Genomic DNA, 22,304 nt, shown 5'->3' with positions numbered 1-22,304 from the left:
GTTGCAGTGGAGTATTAAAGGTTTCTAGTTTGGAAGGTGCCTCTTTGGGAATTTCAAGGCCAGTCTGTAAAGGTGCCAGTTGTCACTTCTCTGATGATTCTAACAAGGGGGGAGAGAGGTTCTGTGATCAATTATAGCTCCTCTCTAGTCTTCACTGAAGTGTGCCTGTGAAGGTGTGAGGCTGGGTGTGCCAGAGACACCTCCCAATCAGGGAGGAGAGGTGTGAGAGTGACCAGCTCTGAGTGTGAACGCCCTGGTCAAAGCACAAGGGACATCGAGACACACTCAGCCCTTACCATGCCACCCATTCCCATAATGCACTGTGTCCCCATTTGAAGCCTTGTGAAGGGTAATCAGATGAGTAAGACATGATGTTTGAATTATATATTTACAGTAAAACAATGGCATAAAACATTTTTCTCTAAAAGGTAATAGGGTGAGATAAATGTGTTTGGAATGTCTGGATTCTGCATTTTCAACAAAGTAATTCCATGAACATTAGTTAGCAAACAGCCTGACCCTGCAGTCAGATTCATTAACAGTGTTTGTGCGGGGGGTGTTCAGTCACGTGGGACTGGGACTCTCCACTCTCCCTGGACCCTGCCTGGCACTCCACTCCTCTGAGGTGTGGGTTTGGGAAAGCGTCAGGTCATTGGAGCTGCAGAGAGGGTGACCTCTCCTTGCCCCCTTCCTCCACACCCAGAGTGTGCCTGCAAAGGTGAGAGGCTGTTTAGAGGAAAGAGGTGTGAGTGACAGGCCTGAGAGGCAATGCCCAGCACAGGCAATGTTAGCCTGAGTCCTCTGTCATGATGCAGCCATTCATAATTAGTTTCTTGTTCAAATATATACATAACACTATGTAACACAATTTTTGTTCCTGGGTAGTAAGTGTTATTTCCTAATTGCTTATGCCTCAAAAGTATAGAAAATGGCTATTATTCCCCACGAACTTTGCTTTTGTGACCAGGACAGTGATATTTCAAAATATCACTATTTCCAATGGGAAAACGGGCAAATGTGTGTTTTTTTTTGTTCACATAAAGTCAGAAAAAAAACAACATATGAATCCAAATTAACATGTATTTATATTAAAGTAATACAAAAATGACTACAAAAGATTTAGAAGTGAGTAGTTTTTCGAGATTTACGATTATACTGTAAAAACAAAAATTGTTACACGGTGTAACCATTGACAAATGAGAAATGGAGAAATGTGTGTGAGAATGAACGGTGTTAAATGTACATTTGAATACTTCTTGTTTCCTGGGTCCCTCTTGGAAACAAGCTGGCTCTGCCAACTTAATAAGGTTTTCATGGTGTGTGTCAATTAGAAATTGAAATAGGAGATCGGGATATTAGCTAGAGAAAGCTACTCATGCATGTGGATCAATAATATCATACAGTGGCTAAGATCATTGTATGGGAACCATAAGGTCAGCAGGTCCTGTTTCATGAATACAATCAGAAGGTGTCCAGTAGTAGAGGTTTCTGGAGGTTTGAAAGCTACTATCTGTGAAGGTGCTGCTTTGTGAATCCCATTAAAGCCAGTCTGAGAGGGTGCCAGCTGTCACTTGTCCAGAGGTGTAGATTGTAGCAATGTGCGGGAGGGAGCCAGTCTTTACTGAAGTATGCCTGCGGAGGTGTGAGTGTGGGTATGCTGGAGAATGCTGGCTCCCTCTCCCATCTCCCTGTCCCTCACCCTGCCTGGCACTCAGCCTCTCAGAGGTATGGGTTTGGGTTAGCTGCAGAGAGGGCGACCCCTCTGTGCCCTCTCCCTCCACACCCAGAGAGTGCCTGCGGAGGTGAGAGGCTCTTTAGGGTAGAGGTGTGAGAGTGGCAGGCCTGAGAGGCAGTGCCCTAGAGCACAGACAGCCTGACTCAGAACAGGCGTGTCTGCAGCCATATTTCAATTAGTACACACTCTCAGCAGCACTGGCCTGCATAGACCTCTATTCATGACAACAGCAGAGAATATATATTGCAATACAAGTGGAATATTTCTGCTATCCTCTTTCATAGAGATTTCAAATTGTGTTATCCTATTGATATGGTAGCACTCTGGTACAAACATATGGTACCATGATACTGAAATTAATAGTATGTCATTTTGATATCACTGGTGTATCAAAATAAGAAAATGTTCCCACTGTGATACCATTCTACCAGTGTTTCATAACAATATAGCCCTCCTTGTGCAGAACCATTGCTATTTTAGTGCACATCTGCACTGCCATTGAAGATCATTTGATAAGAGTTTGTCTCATGCAGTTTTTTACTATTTATTTTCTTGTTAATGTTAAAGTTTGCTAATGGTTCTGTTTGATACACTTGTGTTGTAACAATAATACTAATGATAGTTATCAAACTTTTCTCTGAAAGATAACAGGGTGAGCTGATTGTGTTTGGGATGTCTGAATTCTGCATTTCAAACAAAGTAATTCCATGAGCAGTAGTTAACAAGCAGCCCAGCCCTGGTAGGTAGAACACTGGTACTAACCTGGTAGCTTGGAACTGTATTGAAATACAGGAGTGTTACCATTGCAGTCCCATTCTACCACTACCGATGCATAGTTCTCCATAGTCTTTCTTAACCTCTTAGCACAGAACCATTGCATTTCCATTGCAGTGCCAGAGCTGCTTTGCTGTTGAAGATCATTTAAAAGCTTCTCATATCTCTCTTTTTTTAATCTGTGGAGGTGCTGCTTTGGGAATCCCAAGGCCAGTCTGTAAAGGTGTCAGTTGTCACTTCTCTAAAGGTGTAGATTCTAACAAGGTGTGAGGAGGAGGAGGGAGAGAGGCTTTGTGATGAATTATAGTTCCTTTCTAGTCTTCACCAAAGTGTGCCTGTGGAGGTGTGAGGCTGGGTGTGCCAGAGACACCTCCCAATCAGGGAGGAGAGGTGTGAGAGTTACCAGCTCTAAGTGGGAATGCCCTGGTCAAAGCACAAGGGACGTCGAGACACACTCAGCCCTGGCACAGTACTTCATTTTTTCATTCCTCACACAGTTCCATAATCTTTTATTTGTTTACAAGACATTATCTAAAATCTACAATGTTTTGAATCAATTTCCCATGTGAGACTCGTAAAATAGGCTAGTGCTTGTGACATATGTTTCATCTGACCATTGAGATGGCCATTGATTCACAGACTTTTGTTCTTTAATTTATCCATTAATTAGTCCTAACAAACCTTTGCAGTGTTGAACTGGCAAGATTGCATATCAGTTTCAGACATTCATATGTCTAGCTATACTCTCTAGTTAAGTGTATATGCTAGTAAACAATTGTTATTTATTTTTATGAATGATAGTGCTCTTATAAAAGTTTACCACGGTAATTTTGCACACGAATGATGCCATTTTCTGATGCTTTTGCCATAGCTATACTATGCATTTACCATAGCTTACCCAGGCTTGACATAGTTTTAAATTGTATTTACCATACCTCTCTGTGCTTTGCAATGGTTTCTTATTCTTTTATAAGGGTAACGATCAGAAAGGTAACACTACATTTAAAAAAGAAAAACATTTGTTTGCAAGGAGACACAATTGAGCAGTTACCATCTACAGTACATACACCCAATATAATAGATAGGGAGCAAGTATTAGACACATAGTAGCTGACTGGTAATGATAATTAATAATATAAAACCCTAATATGTCAAGTTTCAGTGTTTCCATTAATGTGATAATGGGATTCAAATCTACTGTAATATCAATAAGGTCATCATGTTTACAGATTTTCATTCATGTAAATGAATGGGGCAGGGTTGGGAAGGGGTGAGTGGAGCTGCAGAGGGGGTGACCCCTCTGTGCCCCATCTCTCCACATCCAGAGTGTGTCAGCAGAGGTGAGAGGCTCTTTAGGGGAAAGGTGTGAGAGCGATAGGCCTGCAAAATCCAATTTGGAAAACCACTGGAGCCTCACTGTAGTGGAAGAGCAGTAGATTGCACTTTGGAATAATAGAAGAATGTTCCTGTGTTCTAAAATCTCCCAAACCCTGCTGGAATGTATCTGGGGCAAACCAACATATCTGAGTTCACCAGAAGTAGCAAACATTAGTGTACCAGCAAGGTATCACCCTTGCTAATTCCATTTAAAAGAAACTTAGCTAGAAATGTTTTTGTTTTTTGTAATACTCTATCTCATGCCTGTGTGTTTAGTTATGGGTAATTTGGTGTGGTATAGGGGCTAATTTCACCCCTGACATTTTTCTCATCTGTAACACAGAGTTTTATTATTTTTATTAAAGAATATTATAACTTCAAAAATCAAGCTCATCCCAGATATAGTTAAAACTAAACAGTAGCTGAAGTTGCATATAACATGAGACAGGATATAACATTAATGATAGTGTCAATTTGAGTTGTGATTAACCACAATTACTAACCAGTTTGTAACTTTAACAGTAACGTATACACATATGCATTCATACACTTTATGTATTGTATTATGCGTATTAGAACAATTTCATTAATGCAAAATGTATCCATGAAAACAAGATTCAATTTTTATAAATAGGGCCTTCAGGTAAGTAGAAATAGAATCAATCATTCTATAACAATGGTGCTGCTGGATCGCTCTACAGCACATCTTCCCTGGACCCTGGCGGCTTCTTGTAAAAATGAAAACTATAGGAAACTGAGTCGAGCAAACAGGTCTCTTCTAAGTACACTGATGAAGGCACTAACCCAGTTGTATGTTTACTCAGATTCCTAAGAATTTTACCTTACATTTCGATTCAGGGTTTTTGAATTTATGTATGAAACGAGTATGCAGTAAACTGTACTGTTTATATGAACAGTACATTGTGAAATGTAACTACTTAAACAGTACTTGTTATTTTCTAAGAAACATATTACCAAAAGTAACAATTCAAATAATAACAAAGCAAAAAAACATTTATCAGCTAGTGACTGATGTTAATGGGTGAAAGGGCCAACAATAGTGTATTTGTTTAGGTCAAATGTCACAAAGTTCTGAAGCGTTTCAGTCTTCCCTGATTCATTTGTTTGAATCTTATACCTGGAGGGAAAGAATGTCTCACTGCTGCCCCCCAGTGTCCCTGTGCTGTTGTGCACTGAGAAGGTGTCCCAATGAGTTGAACAGGGAGGCTGAATACACAATAATAACAGCATATAAGCTTCTGAACTTCTTTCTAATGTAAAACTATTGAATAAGACATGTGTGGTACATGATACATCCATGATTGATATATACCTTGAACATACATTTATGACATTCGAACTATTGAAAAGTGACAGAATTCGTGTATTTATTATAAGAGACAGAAAGACCTTCTTCGGCTCTTCCAGTAAAACTATTGCTTAAAGATTTGGGAAACTGTGTCTGGACAGATGGTGTTGCTCTGAATCAAAATTGAAACCATTTAAAAAGAAATAACTTTTACAAAGTTTGGATAATATATACCATGTATCTATTATATTTAACGTTTGTGTTGTCTAGTATGTAAAGAGGTTAACAAGCTCTAAGAATGACCTCAAAGCATCAAAAAGTGATTTAATCTTCAGGATTACACATTGGCAATTGCTAAAAGTAACACGAAATAGTAACTTTGTAACCATGTATAACAATTTGCAGAGGGAACACGTTACTGTTATTTTGGTACTGTGGCATTTTGGTTAAAAACACAGAAAAACGTGATCATGCAGATGCTCTGTGTATTATTAGAAGCTCTGAGGTCTGGTGAAATACCTTTCTCGGTGGGTGCCCTGGCGCTCTCCCCCGGGGTATGTTGTTGTAAAACCTCTTGTCTGAACTACCAGCAAATGTGAAAAGGGATCCTTCAGAGCAAACGAGTAATACAAACAACCGTCTCCAAACTCGTGTTTTCATAGGGGTCATTTTAAGAGATTCAACATTTGGATCTTGGGGATAAACTTGTGACTGGGTTCAATACAATCTGGTAAAGTTGTAGTGGTGGGAGTATTCAGCTTCTTAAAGGTGTTAATTAAAATCCTATTACCAACAACAGAGGTCAGATTGTCAAACGTGTAAAGATAAAAGAGCGCACATTTCAAACAAACAAAACCGTCTTTTCCCTATTGTATTATTTTTTTACGCTTTTGTTTTTTTTTTTTAAAAAGTGAAGTTGATAAATTTAACTTTTTGATTTTTATTTATTTATTTATTTTAAACAAAATGATCATACAGGGCCTACCCTGCACTAGTGGAAAAATTTAAAGAAAATGTTAATAATTTTACTAAAATGAGTTACTCGCCTAAATACAGATTATATGTTCTGTTTTCAAAGAGATTAAAGGCTATAGCTATTAAAATAAACCACAAGCAAGTTTTTTTTTTTTTTTTTTAGTACAGTGTCCATAGTTATTCCAAATTAACTAAATTAATATCACATTCAGATGCCCTTTGTCGAATTAATGGTCATTCAGATAGCACTTTTGATGTCCCATTTACGCATTTTGTTGCAGGCTCTGCCAGAATGTGGGATGCCCTGCTGATACAATAAACTGCCTTGTCCAAACTGCCTATAGAGTCAATCAGACCCCATTAAAGGGTCATTACTTAGGAATACATTTACAAACATTTAACACTTCAATCTCAAATACTGTAAAACGCGCGTAATCTACAATGCCCAGAAGTTCAATGTGTATATTCTTTAAAATAAACTATTTACGCCTAGAGCACGTTCATGTACAATTCAGTAGGCTACCAAATATGAAAATGTTGTTCAGCGTCACTGTTAATAGGCTGTACATTTTAAATCCGCACAAAAAAATGTGGTATAGGTATGACATTTTTTTAATTCTTCTTCTTCATGAATTACTCTAAAATGTAATTCGAATCTCATTTTAAATGTCATTTCATGCTTTGAATCGTTCACCACAAATTTCTAGACATTTAAATAACGATGTGTGTAATTTTTTCAAAGTTTTAGCATGCTTGAAAGCGTGTAAAAATGTGTTAATATGATCAAGAAAGTGTATTTAGTTATTGATTTTATAAAGAACAGATGCACATACTGCCCGGATAAAAAAAAAAAAATCTACACACATTTTGTTTTTAATGACTATAGTTTAGCTACACATATTTTGTATGTATTTAGAAGAACGCGTATGCTACAGTTATTATACCACTATAACAACGCTTTACATGTAGCTATATCACTATGGTACTAGTCTATGGAGTAATGCCTGCTAACTAACGTTTTAGTTTATTTTTTATAACTCACTGTAAAATATGTTAAATCCATAGAGTTACTCTACTTTACAGGCAATAGACAAATGTTTCAACATACAGCAGATATGCCCTTGGAGTTTCAATCCAGGTAAAGACTGTTTCGCGTTTTCGCCCATTATATACATTAATTGACATTTATGACTGCCTTGTCTCTAAGCAAGAATGCCCAGGCGTTCTTTCAGTCTGGGGGCTGGATACTCATTTTCTCTCTTAATTACTTTTGCACTCCAGCTCTATAACTCCCCTTGGGTTTTCCTCACAGATGGTGTCTAACTTTCCTCCTTTCTGTTATCTTTAATCACCTCTCTCGTACCAAATTTCTCACCACCGGCTTCACCACCCGCTGCCGCGCTCTGTTTATTCAACTGGGACACTTTTGACACCAAAATGCAAATAGCCCCAGTCATTTATCACTGTCCCCCTTCCCGAGGCCTATATAAACTCTGGAGAGAGACCGCAGCAAATCACAGAACCGTACTGCCATCGACCCGAGAAGTCACTTGAGACAGAGACAGAGAGAGAGAGAGAGAGAGAGAGAGAGAGAGAGCGACAGAGAGAGAAAAAGCAGCATTCATTTTTAAGGTTAACGGCAGAACACAGCAATGGAATCCACCGCATTTTTCGTTAATCAGACATCGTTTGAATCTGCACCCAGCTACTGCCTTTACAGCATGGCTCTGAACGGACTAACTCAGAAAAGCAGGTAGGTTCTTTCTTTCTTTGTATTACATGTTTACAGCATTCAAATTACAATATGCTTTTTCGTGCTGCCGTTTTATTTGAATTGTATATATATAGATATATATAGATATAGGATATCTATAGAAAATTATTGCTAAAGTGGCGAAAGGTCGGTTCTGGACTCACTGAGTAATTATAGTAAGAAAGAGGTCGGGTGGAAAAGATACCTCTGGGACTCAGTACTGGTGGTTTCTGTACCTCCTCTTTATTTATCCTCTGTCGTCCGAACACAAAGACAATTAAAGACACGTCAAATATCAAACGTATAATCTGAATTTCTGTGCAGTTAACTGTTTGAGAGAAAGACTCCCTTGACTACTCGTTCTATATAATATATATATATATATATATATATATATATATATATATATATATATATATGGATAGATACCATCTGTCCCAGTACTTTTAACTTGTATTTTAAACTGGTACTGTCAGACACAGGAGGAGCGAACTCACATATTGTAATGGGATTAGCACTACTGTTCCAGAGAAGAAGGTGTAGAAATGAAGTTGATTTAAGAGAGATATGTAGGTGCTAGGGAATTAGCACCCAGATGAGATGCCATATGGCAGTCTAGAGCCTGGTACCAAACAACTGAGCTGACACTGAAGGTGGTACTTCGAGCCAAAAGGCTTCTAACGCCTACACCAGTACTGGAGACGAGCACAAGCAAAAGCAAACCCTGTGTACCGGTGGGGGCTTCCCGTAGAATTGTTCACCTACACTTCAAAGTGTTCAAAGTGTTATTTGCCAGTTAAATACTTTGATACCCTCGTTGTTTGGTGTTTTGTTAACAAATACAATGGAATTCCTTTATTAATGTCTTATTCTGTTTTCTCTCCAGCCTTACGCCAGACCTGCAAACACAGAAAGCTTCACTGAAACAGAAAAGACACAACCCCAATTCCAGCACCCAGTCAGGTAAGCATCTAGTTTTGCCTTGTGAATGTGCTGTCAATCTAATTCCAGATCATAGCCTTAATAGGAACTTTACTCTTCCACAATCCAACACAAGTAGAAGACCTTCATTCTAATGGAAGCTTGTGAACGTGCATGAAAAGCTGACCTGGGCACTGGAATCATTAACACTTCTTCCATTATAGTTGTATTATTTCTTGGTTAGATAAATCTGATTTAGTTCAACCAAACCTCAAAATTCAATGCTCAGTATCCTTTTCTTTCATTTTTTTTTCTCTAGACTATTTTGGCCCAAATCCAAATCCTACGACTACCTGTACAGTGATGGGGAAAACCTTCTGAAGAACTTCCCAGTCCAGGCAACAATTAGCTTCTACGAGGAGTCTGACAGCGAGGATGAGGAGGAATATGATGAATCTGAGAGCGAACAGGAGGTCTCTCCAAAATACAAGGCTCTACCTGCAACTCACTTCACCAGCTACAACTGAACCTACTATCAACAGCTTAGAACCTATGTATTTATATTTCAAATATAGTTATTTTATTTCTGCTGGAAATGTATGATGAAAAACAAAGATCAATTGACTGCAGCTGAAGAAAATCTTTGTTCTTGTTGGAAGTCACCTAGTTCCTCCACTGTTTTGTGCTTGTTAAGACAATGAGTTGTTTGCCTGATCAATGTGCCATCTGTTTAATAATCTTGGTGTGATGCCTAAACTTTTTAATTATTGTTTTTAGTATTGGACCTAGTTTGTCCCATATTGGGGTTGTTTATTTGAGAGGAGTGGCATAACAAAAATCAAGGGTTCTATTTTTTTTTTTGTAACAAATATATTAAAATTATTTATTTGTTCATTTATGATGCAAAAAAAAACTGTACATATTGTAAACTGAAATTGTTTTGTACAGAAATTTAATTTAAAACCAGAATTCTATTTAAATAAAAACTTTCAGAAAACCTAACTTTGTTCTTTGCTGCATATAGTATATGCTCTATTGTGTTTAAAACAAAATAGCGTTTAAAGTTGCTTTTTGTTTTGGGATAATCACACTATCTTTGCCTTACCCTTTATCAATGCTATTACCAGATGGTTGCAGCTCATTTCTGTTCATTCAAGACTTTAAATCCACCCCCCGTCCCGTCCCGTCCCGCCGCCATTAGACAGGACTGGCAAGGGAGCTAATTCTCTTGTTCATTCAACTGGGTCTCCTGTCACTGCAGGGGAGCAAAAAGTCTTTTATCCCCCAATAATGTACTTCCTATCAAAACCCTCTCTGTGGGTGCCCACATAACTTTAGCCATCTGTGATGATCTGTAGATATGAACCTATCCGATATGTTATGGACTGTGTCTGAGCCTGATTTGGATTACTTCTTCACACCCTACAAAATTACTTGACATGATGTGTCACACACTGTTGCCTTCACTCAAGTCACATCAAAGACAACACCAACTATTAGAGAAGAGGGTGGGGGTGAGGCATTTGTGCTCGTTTGACCCCAACCACTACCTAAGCAATATGTTCTCTTCAAATACAGCAGGGTACATGCAAACTACCTGAAAAATGTGCCCCCACTTATTCATTTATGCTGTTAATTTAATATGAATGCAGAACTACAAGGTTTCATTGAATCTTCATTTTGCACCAGGAATTGGGATTCTGTGATGGTGCCTGCTAAGGCTGGTACTGAACGAGGCACAATGTTTCTTAATCTGCATGTATTCATCTGTGTCAGTTACATTGAGTGCCCCCCACAGCTGTAATTAGAAATTAAGGGACATCAGTTATATGAAAAAAGTTTATCACCAGGGCCAACACTGACGGCTTGAAACGGTAAAAATATAAGTTTGAAATACAGACAGAATGCCTGCTGTTTTTACTACACTCCTATTCTGCTGTTCTCAATAGTTTGTTAAAGTATATCCACACCCACTATTCATGGAAGAAGCACTTCTCAAGGGCAGACAAACAGGGGGCCTCCCTATTGCCCCAGATTGAGATACAATTAACAACTAAAGCTACACAATGTCCTTTTCTAGCGGTTCTCTAGATAGCTGCTTTGGATTACCAATTAATAGATATTGTCAAAAAGCCAAGAGTTTGTTTTAAGGTTTATAAAACTACTGTAAGGAGTCATGTCGCTCTTGCAGTTTCTCGGCTTCTAGGACGTCATGAAACACACACACACACACACACACACTCTAATCACAGCCCTGTGACTAAACCTGCATCACGGTGTGCCTCACGCTTTCTTCTGGTCGGGACAGATACACACGGTTTCACAAACACACCCAGACAGTTTCAAACGCACTACCCCATTCTGATCCCAGCGACATCTGTTCTTTGTTTGTGAGCACAAAGGCTCAAAGCGTTTCAATTCTAAATAACCCCGTCAGTCCTAAATCTGCTAATGATGAGAACATTGTGGATCTAGAATTACTAAAAAAAATAAAAATAATAATAATAATAAAAAAACACATAAGGAATAGCACTGAGCATAATTATCGATCATACACAATCTCTATAGGGTGTGTTTCCTGTACTGGGGCTTGAATTATACAACACAATTAACTATTTAAAATGACAAAAACACCCGGTCACTCAAAATGAAAACAACAAGCCAAGATCCCCAACTTCCATGCTTGTTGCAAAACAGCTTTTTAGAAAAAAAAAATAGCAAGGGGACTGGACCCGTGTTGTAGGGATTCATTCTGGTAGTTGTAGTCTTTTGTACAAAGGTGTGGCAAATAATTATTCATTTTTTAGTCTGAAAGGTAGCTCTTTTCTAAAAAAAAATGTAAAAATTTAAAAAAATCAAATCCTCTGAAAAAGAACGATAACCCCTTATATCCAATGACAGATGTCGCGCGAAGGTTATATATTTTTTTTACTTTTTGGCGAATTAATTTCAAAGAATAAAGTAAGGAAGGGCGAATGAACATCAACCCCCGTAATGCATTGTTAAAAGAGGGCTGTTCACGTACAAATCCGAGAAACCTCTTCCTGCAGTGATTGGATAAATCTGTCGGTCTGAGTCTTGTGATTGGCTGAACTGCGTTTCTCTCTCAGACGCTCCACGGCTTATATGAAGATGGTCTTGTTGCTGTTCAGCAGTATGTAAGGTATGGGGGTCTATTTTCTATTTATTATTTTTATAAACAATTTTGAAAACATATTTTCATAGTTTGTATGTGTCATAGACGTGTTATATATTCCTACGAAGTTAAATAAAAGTAAATGGTACAGTACATACATTTCAAAAACCACAATGAAGGTTTTTATAAATATTTCATTATGGTATGGAACATTTTTTCGCAAGGTTTTTTTTTTTAATTTATTTTTATTTTAACAAGACTACTGAATGGATAGGCGAGGGTATATAATTAATTTTAATTAATTATTTTAATCGTACTTTCATTAATGTACAATTGTTAAAAAGATACAGAATTCATATTCCCAAAGGATTAGTTTTGTTCCGGCATTGTGCTTTAACTATATAGTTACTTTTATTTATTTTTGAATTTGTTTGTTTGTTTTGTATTAGGTTGTTGCTTGTATGACATTAATAGTTTGGTAAATTGAGAATAAAACATTTGCCAAAGTCAAAAATAATTCTCGCCACTCCCCGTGATACAAACTGATAGATAGCCATTTAAAATATAAATATACACTGTACATTGAAATGCGTGTTGAAACAAACTTTTAAAAAACATATTTATTTATTTTTATTTATTTATTCACTCATGCTCGCCCTACGCTACGTATTTTGGCGTCTCTTCTGCCATCTCCTTCGCCAGGTTGTTACCATGGGAACACCTCGACGATTGTGTATTTACAGTTGGCTGCTTATAATATTGAAAAACTATTTCCCGAGCACAAACTTCGAACAGAGAATATAGCAATGCTTCTCCGTAAAGACACGGAGTCCGGGGTATGTCGGATTCAGATTGGGACTGCACTTTTATCTGGCCTCCCGAATGAAAGAGCAGACCTCACCAAAAAGTTTCTCACTGAATAAACAGTGAAGAACAGACTTGCAGGCTGTTCAGGACTATCATGTACTTTGATTTATATGTCAAATGTCGTTTTAATGGATTGTGCGCTGCTAGTGTTAAAAGCTGTTAATATAAGCTTAATAGATGATTAGCCCTTCTCCAAGAGTCAAGTAGAACATAAGAAAACATTTGTGCCATTTTGTATGAATGTTGCATCTAAAGGAAAAGGTCATGCTAACTTAACTAGAACCACATTATTCAGAACACAGCATGAGTCTGTAATTAGTTATTTTTTTTTTTTTTTTTTTTTTTTTGCCAGTTTTTGTCTGCTCTATGTCTTCTAAATGTTAAAATAATATACTGCATCTAAATTCTGTTTGGAATTCCAAAATGAAATGAAGTGATTTTGTGCAGTGGACAAGACTGAAATATAATCAAAACTGTTCCAATTGTGCTAAAAGCATGAAACCTGATACAACTGAATGTTCTGTTAGTGGGATTAATATATCAAAATGCCACATGTCCTGCTGGGCAAACACTCATTCAGAAAATGACAGAGTTTTGGCTTGGGACTGATATCTTGAACCATAGTCTTTTTTTTTTTTTGAATTTGTTGGTGACCACATTTGTCATTTTGTCACTTACTGACATGCTTTTAAATCCACCAGTTTGTTACGTCCTGGCTGTCTGGAAACAGAGAAAAATAAGCAAGCGACCCATGTGTGAAATGATTCTTTTTGTTTGCAGCACAGCGGTGTGACAAGAAACAGTAGCAATCATTTCCCAGCAAACACATAAAAAATCATAATACACTGCACTTGATCATTATTATATTAATATCAAGATAGTACTGTATCTTCAATCCAAGATCAAAGGTAAGCTGCCATTAAAATAGGAAACCGAAGGCTGTCATTAACTTTTCTTTTAAGTATTGATTTTACACCAGGCTAAAAAAGTAAGTTAAGAACAGATGGTAGGAAGCACGTTTTTACACAGAGTTATAAATGCATGGAATAGCCTACCATATGAAGTAGTAGGATCTAAAACACTGGGAACATTTAAACAAAAAAAAATACTAGAATCTGTGCTTTTAACTTAGCTCCAGTAGAAGAGAATGGTGTGCTAACAAGGCACAAGCCTTGATGGGCTGAATGGCCTTTTCTCCTTCTCAAACTTTTCTTATGTTTCTTTCTGTTTTTGGTAGGTCAATGAATTCCATTAGAAGTGGTGGTCTGGCACGATGACTGAAAGTGAGTACGTCTTTATTTAAGAGAGAAAAATACAACTTGCCTGTCATTTTGAAAGTGATGCATACACAGCATATACATATACAACATGCATGGGCTTTTTACAATAGGGATGCATGGTATTTCAGTCCCTTGTGATGTCTTACTGTTGAGAAGAGAAAATGTATAATAAACATTCTCCATAGCATTATTTTATATTACAATACACTGTTCAGCAGTACTTATACATGTGTCCTGGTGTATTAACAGAACACATCATTAGGATATAATACAATCATATGTAACAGAGGTTTACTAAAATATAATATGTCCTATAGGATTTTAAATTGTTTTTCTGAAGTGAAAGATGGTGGAGTAGTGATGCATCTCCATAACTCCAGTGGTGGGGATTACAGGTTAATAAAAGTGTTCTGCTACAACAGCACTGAGGTATACCATGTTATAAGTAAAACATACTGGGAAATAGGAATGATAAACAGGGTAAATGAATAATAAAACAAATTGCAAACTGCTCAGTCACTGCAGTTACCACATTAAACTGATATGAGGGATTCTTTCTGAAATGACCTGGTCAGGGTTAAGTGTTCAGTTGGAGAGTATGCAAAGCAGGGGAGCCCGGGTGGGGATTTAGATTTGTAATTAACTTGACCACAGGCACAGCAATATGAAATTAGGATGGGCCAACTGACTCCAAGGCTGACTATAACATTGTTTTTTCTCCTGTTTTAAAATGTTATGATTCCATATTAATCTTAAACACGTATTTTAAGGTATTTTGTATGTTTATGTCCTGGGTGGCTACCTCTAATCAAGTTGAGAGTGTATTTCTTGTATGCTCTTTGCAACATGTTTGCCTAACTGTACTGTTTGTATTAATGTGCTTTTACATTGTGAAATGTAGTGCTTGTGAAAGGCGAGGTTACAATTAGTCAAGGATCCCGCAGGGGCCAGGAGACAGCTCTTCAAGAGATTACATCTCATTCCTGACCTGAACAACCCCTTGCCTTCAAGTCCTGGACACCTTCTTAAGCAGTGGCTTTTGATAAATTCTTTGGTGTCATCTGTGCCAAATTGAGGGTAAAACCGTAAACTCATTTTGGTTGCAATCAGAGCCATTCAAAACCAGATGAAAGGATGAAAAGGTAGCCTATTGATCCACTAACCCTATCTTATTTGTGAAACCAACTAACACCCAACTGGCTAATTTTTTTTAGAAGACTGTATCTTAAACACTTGGTTTTGATTGAAATATGTATCCGCATTTCACAGGGGGGCCTCTGTAATGTGTTATTTATATCATTGACTTTGTGTATTTGCTGTCTGTTACTTACTGTACCTACCTTGTTTTTAATGCCTCACTGGGAGCTGAGGAAGATATAAAAGGCTATATGGTACTGTATATTGATGGAAATAATGCTATGACTAACATTACAGTGCCACCCCAAGATAAAGTAAAACTAGGCAGGAGCAGACTGCTGTTGCTGGAGGTGCTTTGTTTAATACAACTAATGACATCCCTTGGTACCAAAACAGACAGAGGAAAGCACAGCCGCTTTGATTCAGGGCTCAGGGAACCAGTTTAAGAGTGAAATCCTATCTGATGTGAAAAATGAAAAGAAGCAGCAGGATTAAAAAGAAGCAAGAATACTGCAATTCAACAAGCTTTCTTCTACAAGACTGAGAGCCAGAGTATAAAGTCAAATTTTTCAATATACCCACCCCATATTTGATGGCTCAATGCTGTAAGCAATTAACGCTCTTAAATTGTATTGGTGTAATATTGGCAAGACAGAAGTCGATAAAATATTGTATCATGCTTGTATTATTTTATTCCACACAGTCAAATTAGCAAGAAAAAAGGCCAAATTGTTTGTCATATGATATGTGAAATGTTTTTGGCTTTAGTTACAAGTTGTTGCTTTGGCTAAGGTCGACAAATCCTCCTCAGAAAGTTACCTTGTAATAGGAAACTTCAGATCATTGCCACTGTTTAAACAACTTACATGAAAGGCTTTGACAACTTGAGATGACATGTACTTGCACTGACGGCTTCAGTTCTGAAAGGTTTGAGTTTCTGATTTTCTGCCGTCACCCACCCCCCCAGCTTTCCTAGAAGCGAAGGACGCCAAATCCCTCCTCAAGCGTCTGCCGAGGGCTAATAGTTTCCTGGAAGAGTTCCGTCAGGGCAACATTGAGCGCGAGTGCAACGAAGAGATCTGCAGCTATGAAGAGGCCAGGGAGGTCTTTGAGAACCAGGAGATGACGGTAACCGCTTTCGCTCTTCTCCCTCTCCTCATTCTCCAACATAGCTTACTGTGTGGTGGTGGAACCCAGATACAGTGTGAAGAGCGTACTTTTATATTACTTCATTTACCAAAATGTTACTCACTTGTTCTTGACTGCTGAGACTCCTAAACACACATTAACCCAAATTCTGAAATCTTCTAATCAAACCCTGATGACATTTAGCCTAACCACAAACTAAAGCCTTACAAACATGCACTGTGATCCATAACAATGGTTAAAGTCCTAAACTTGACGCTTGGCTTTCTGAGACCCTTGTTGTGTGTGACTTGTTTGTCTCAGCAATGAGGATATAGTGAGGGCAAGTGTGTGTGTGTGTGTGTGTGTGTGTGTGTCTTTACATGTACCTGGTGAACCGTTGATCCAATGATGTGATGAAACTTGGTCTGGTCATTTGTTCTTTTTAATTTATCAGAATCTGTGTATATGAGGAGGTGCCTGTTTGTCTTTCTGTCTGAGGCCTCAACCTGGGAAGTTTACTTGGACTTGTGGTTGCCTGACTAGTGGGGAGGTCACTGAAATACAGTGAAGTGCTTTACTCGGCCAATTTACCTCCCTAACCATCCAGGAGAACAAAGTCCAAGACCGCTTGCCCTGTGGGTACCCAGCCAAGATGTGCAAATCAACACAAACGGATTCTCATGAGTTCCCCTGCATTCCAAATGCTGTGCTTTTAGTAGGAGAGCTACTGGGGACCCCCATAAGATTGGTGACCTACTTATGAGTTGTGGACTGGTTGGTGTAATGAAGCAGGGATGAAAACAAGCCTCTCATTGCATAGTAGTTTAGTTTGTTCCAGGTTATGTAGCTCAAACTAGGGTCATAAGCTCAATCTTTGAAACTGCTTGCCTGAATTTGATGCGACTTCTAGGCATATACTTTTGGTAAAGTTATTCAAAAAACTGTAAATGCAAGTCATGCTGACCAGCATTTTCACAGTGCTTGCATTTCTATCCATGGCAGATAATGGCAATGTAGCTCGTATTGTTGTTGCAGATGGAATTCTGGAAAACCTACTACACAGTGAGCACCAACTTTGACCCGCAGACTGAGCGCTCTGACACCATGTACATGGTGGTGCCCCTGTTGGGCGTGGCCTTGCTCATCATCATCGCACTCTTCATCATCTGGAGGTGCCAGCTTCAGAAAACCACGCGCCGCCGTCCCGCTTACTCCCAGAACCGCTACCTCACCAACCGGACCTCCCGTAGCCTGCCCCGCATCCTGGTGCACCGGGAGCCCTCGCATACGACCACAGAACTGCCTCACCATGAGCCCAGCGCCAGGGCAGGGGCAGCTAGCAGCGGGCACGCCAACCGGACACTGTATGTTCAGGACACTTCTGTCTCTGTTGCCTCCCGGCTCTCCAGTGCCACACCACCCCCTTCTTATGAGGAAGTCATCGGACATGTGGAGAGCAGCAGTGACGAAAACAGTGCCCCCTATAGTGACCCTCCGCCTAAGTATGAGGAGATTGTAAGGCAGAAGTGACCAGAACCCCCATCGCCCCCTTTACAGGAAAATACGAAACAGGACACCTTCGCCTTAACTTGAATTGTTTAAAAAGAAAAAGAAAAAGCACAACAACATAAGCTTGCTATAAAGAAATAGAGAGAGAGAGAGAGAGAGGTATATGGAGAATGTCCTCATTTTAGAGAAAAGCAATAGGAGTCTGGTTTCGGGAAAGTCCTTTTCTAATGACTGTGACCCCTAGAAATTTCTTGTGATCTCTGACGTTTAGGGTTGTGGACCTCTGGAGTTGTGTTCTGATTGGTTATTGAGAGTGAAATGTATTCAAACAGCTTTCATGATTAGCTGAACAAAAGTGATGCCACAGGATTTCTGTGCTTACTCCCACAATTGCTGGGTGTGTTAAGAATGAATGTTACAAGAATCTATTCAGGCAGAACAGAGCTTCTGTAAAACTTTGAGGGATGGGAGAGTCAGGAATGTGTGCCAAGATTTAAAGCTGAGGGAGACCAGGTACTGTGAGCTGCTAAATGAAGGTCTATATTCAGCCTTGCAGTCCAAAGGTCTCTGAACTCTCTCTGCAGAGGCCTCTCCACTCTGTAAAGAATGTTAAAGGAGGATTACTGATGAAAGTCTCCAGTTGAAGATTCTGTTATGGAATGGACCAATGGAAATTCTCAAACACCTGATGCCTTTCAATGACTCTGCATTATTGAGAATTTGTCAAATTTAAAATAAGACACACATAAATACTTGTGAATCAGCAATCATCTAGTTGACCTGCCACTGTATCAGTGGTAGGTTTAGGGGTGGGTGGGTGAGTGGGTAAGGCTATGTTTTTAAAAGTGTTCTAATATTGAATGTTTTGGTGTTCTAAAGCACAGCTGCACTGCCATTGATCACTGTATTCAATCAGGGTTCGAACTGAACAGGTGCACCTTTAGAGTCTGGTTTAGTGGAAAGATGTGAGTAAATGTTTGACTGGGCATAGTAGGAAGAACTGGAGTTTTTGTTATAACCTGGACATTTTTTTTTCTTCACTGCTTTCTCGTTAACAGATCTACAGTAGCCAACTCCACTGAATGTTTTGTGCAATATATATATATATATATATATATATATATATATATATATATATATATATATATATATATATATATATATATATATTTCCCAGTAAATGAAACTACTGTTTTAAATTAGATCAATTCTAAATATTTTAGGAAAAACAACCTAAAATGTGGATAATTTCACATCCAGTGTTGAACACATATTTAGTTTTTTATTTCATAAACACATTGTAAGCACACAGTAGTAATGAGTTTGTGGTTCCCCAGTTCTGTTCTAGTCCTGATGGTGTTCTTGCAGAGACATGCTATTTTGAGTGCAGGTGGACAGGATTGAAAGCCCTGAAGCCAGCAGGCTGTTTGCTTCCCTGCTGAAGTAGTAATAGGTTACCAGCGCGTGATCTGTCAGCCTCTGTGGACCTGCTCTCAAGTTCTGGTTAGTTTACCGCAAACGCGCATGAAACAGATCAGGATATCCTAGCTTTTTTTTTTTTTTTTTTTACTCTCTCTTTTCTGCATATGGTGAATGGAAGGTTCTCATAACTTTGTCAATGTGTGATTTCTGTTTTTCCTTTTTAGATAATATAGATGCATTCCAAGAAAATGTACAAGGGGCGGTGTGTGTGTGTGTGTGTGTGTGTGTGTGTGTGTGTGTGTGTAAAGTTTTATCATTGTTTTTTCCAGCCTACTTAACCACTTGAATTTGAGTGTTAAAGCTGGGTCTGTACCTCCCTGCTGAAATGTTAGCTAAAAAATTCTCATTTTTTTCTATTTATTTACTGTCCACCCACAGTAGCAATGGGGAACTAATAGTTTTCTCTGTAGCAAAAGCTATATCAATGAAGTTAAGTTAAAACACATACATGTATTAGATGAGGGTCAAAACCCTCAACAGCCTTGTGTCAAAAAGTGTTTTAAAAATTAAAATATTTGCATTTGTTTTTTCACAACCAGTAATAAACAAATTTCATTTTAGAAACTAAGTGATGTAAGCAAGTCCATTTTCATTATTGTTATTTTAAACACAGTTTTCAATAGGGTGTACTTCAATATAATGTAACTTTTCTGGGGCTGTCCAGTCTCCTAATGTACAGTGTGTATAGTAGCTTTTGCTATGCATGTTGGTGTTTAGGTCATTGATGTCTGATGTAGTGAAGCAAATACAATGTTTAACTCTTAACTTGCCACGTGGTTTGCCTTCCAACTCCAGTACTTTTCTATGTCAGGGGCATGAAAGAATACTTTTTACTTCAGACAATAAAAAAAAAAAAAACAGATGGTTGCTTGCAAACCTAGAACATATTTAGTCGTTCCTGAACTCAAGCCTTGTTTGGTTTCCTTTCAGAGGTGGACAGTGGCACAAGAAGAGTTAAATATTGGTTACCTGCTTTTGGATGCTTTGGATCACTTTCTATTTCATGTTTAATGCTTGGGAGTGTATAAGTTACAAGTGGGCACTGTTTTGTAACTGGGCGGCCAGAACAAAATAACTACTAAAACAGCAGGATTATTATCGGCTATCTCCTGCATTAAAGGGACTATATCTTTTGGGTTGTTATTTGTCATTATATTGTCTTTCATTGTGTATCATATAGCATATAAAAGCTGTTCTTGTTGCATCTGTTTGCAGTTTAAAAAAAAAAAGTTCTGCCTTTTTTTACAGAAATCAGTTTCAAAGGTAAAGTTCTGTGTTCTAACTGGATTGCATTATTTGTAGGAGTAATCCCAGGATAACCACATAGAAGTGGCTGATGGAATCCAGGGTGATTTCCCAGGTGCAGTCCAGCTATTTGTGGCTTATCCTGCAGGGTATAGGTTGATCAAGACAACCCCTAAGGCTTAACCGAAGAGAATACTAGCATCAACTATGACTCCTACAACGCTGTTTAATCTCTAATGCTAGTCACCCAGAATTGCTAAGTTGCAGTTGTTGAACCTTTGCTGCCTTGTGTAAAATGAACTTCCAGTAAGCTTGGGGGAGGTGGAGGAGGCTGGTGATGATGTCCCTCTTATTACAGATTATAAAAATGTTGCTATACATTTTTTTTTTTTTTAAGCACATGATGGGGCTTTCCAAATGGTACTGCAAGAAGTGCTTACAAACTCCCTCGTTCAAATGCTTTAATTCAGTCATTGCACATACCAAATTGAAAGCAATTGAGAGGAGGGACATAAGTTATGTTTGATTTGTGTTTTTTATTTGATATTCGTTGTGTTTTGAAATGGGTTTTTCTAAGCAAGTATTAAGGCAGATTTTTCCAACAAAGCTTAAGGATTTTTTTTTGGGGGGGGGGGGGGGGGGGGTGCTACTGTGTTTCTCGTTTCTTGACCCGGGCTTATCCAATTATCCAAATCTAATTCCCCGTTTCCAGAGGGAAGCAGCATGTGCAGCCATTAAAAAACACTTGTCTCAGTCCACAATACAATTCTCAACTGCAAGTTAGAAAGTATTTTGCTACTTCTTGACACTGCTTAAGAGCAGAAAATGTTTACAAACCGTATTGAGTGCCATATTAAAAATGAAACAAAATGAAAAGTAAACCAAAATGTAGAAAGTGGAACCAAAAAAATGTACAAATGGGTGTTAGAAATCCAGCAAGATGAAAGAACATTTTTGTAAAATTCAACATGTCGAATTCGCTCGACATTGCTTTTTAGTGATCATACAGGTTTATGAACGTACCTACATACTATATATATGGTGAAAGTGTTTTCTTGGACTCGTGTAGTTTGTGTCTCCAGTCTGCCCAGGGCCACTGTATGTTGGCTTTGTTGCAGGCCAGTACTTCTGCTGATGTGTTACAGCCAAAAGAGGAAATGCTCATCTTTGCATTTATCATTCTACTTCATTACACAATGGACAAGTGGTGCAAATTATTGGTTTGTGAAAGCACATATTAAAAAAAATAATAATTAAAAAAGAATTGGTTGTCTGCGCAGTTATTTATTCATAATAAGAATGAAGAATTTCCAGGCTGTTTCTGCCTCCTGCCAAAAGAGATAATTATGGAGATCTGGTTAATATCAAGCTGGTCTGTACTTTATGGTTTTTGATACCAACAACTTTATTTCTGATATCAACAAATGTATTTTTGACATAATGCATACTTGTTAACATCCGTTCTGAATTTCCAATATCAAAATGTAATCTGTTTTTAAATTGTGTTTTTAAACTGCATTATCTCCTGAGAAGGAACCTTTTGTCTTTTGCTTCAGTTTCTGAAAGTAGTTTCCCTGAGCGCACCCAAGCTGACACAACAGACCATGCATTTACTGAACATAGTAAAAGAAGGTGATACACTTTCTTTGCTTTACCTTTTCATTTTTTATTAAAGG

The 22,304-nt window shown here is 38.2% G+C and overlaps 2 protein-coding genes across 2 annotated transcripts; both read left to right on the top strand.

Annotated features, from left to right (window-relative positions):
- The first annotated feature begins 5,665 nt into the window (after positions 1-5,665).
- LOC121295885 (protein ripply1-like) lies at positions 5,666-9,681 on the top strand. Its single transcript, XM_041221006.1, has 3 exons — positions 5,666-5,749; positions 8,810-8,886; positions 9,164-9,681. Exons 1-3 carry the CDS (start codon positions 5,666-5,668, stop codon positions 9,369-9,371), a joined length of 369 nt encoding a protein of 122 aa, XP_041076940.1. The 3' UTR covers positions 9,372-9,681.
- Positions 9,682-11,945: 2,264 nt separating this feature from the next.
- Positions 11,946-20,515, top strand: LOC121295528 (transmembrane gamma-carboxyglutamic acid protein 3-like). The gene is made up of 4 exons (XM_041220259.1): positions 11,946-12,007; positions 14,085-14,130; positions 16,232-16,392; positions 17,428-20,515. Exons 2-4 carry the CDS (start codon positions 14,121-14,123, stop codon positions 17,920-17,922), a joined length of 666 nt encoding a protein of 221 aa, XP_041076193.1. The 5' UTR covers positions 11,946-12,007; positions 14,085-14,120; the 3' UTR covers positions 17,923-20,515.
- The last annotated feature ends 1,789 nt before the right edge of the window (positions 20,516-22,304 follow it).

The sequence above is a fragment of the Polyodon spathula genome, chromosome 20, assembly GCF_017654505.1.
Source record: "Polyodon spathula isolate WHYD16114869_AA chromosome 20, ASM1765450v1, whole genome shotgun sequence".
NCBI classification, from domain to species: domain Eukaryota; kingdom Metazoa; phylum Chordata; class Actinopteri; order Acipenseriformes; family Polyodontidae; genus Polyodon; species Polyodon spathula.
Note: the sequence above shows the minus strand (reverse complement) of the source record. Positions and strands in the feature narration are given on the sequence as shown.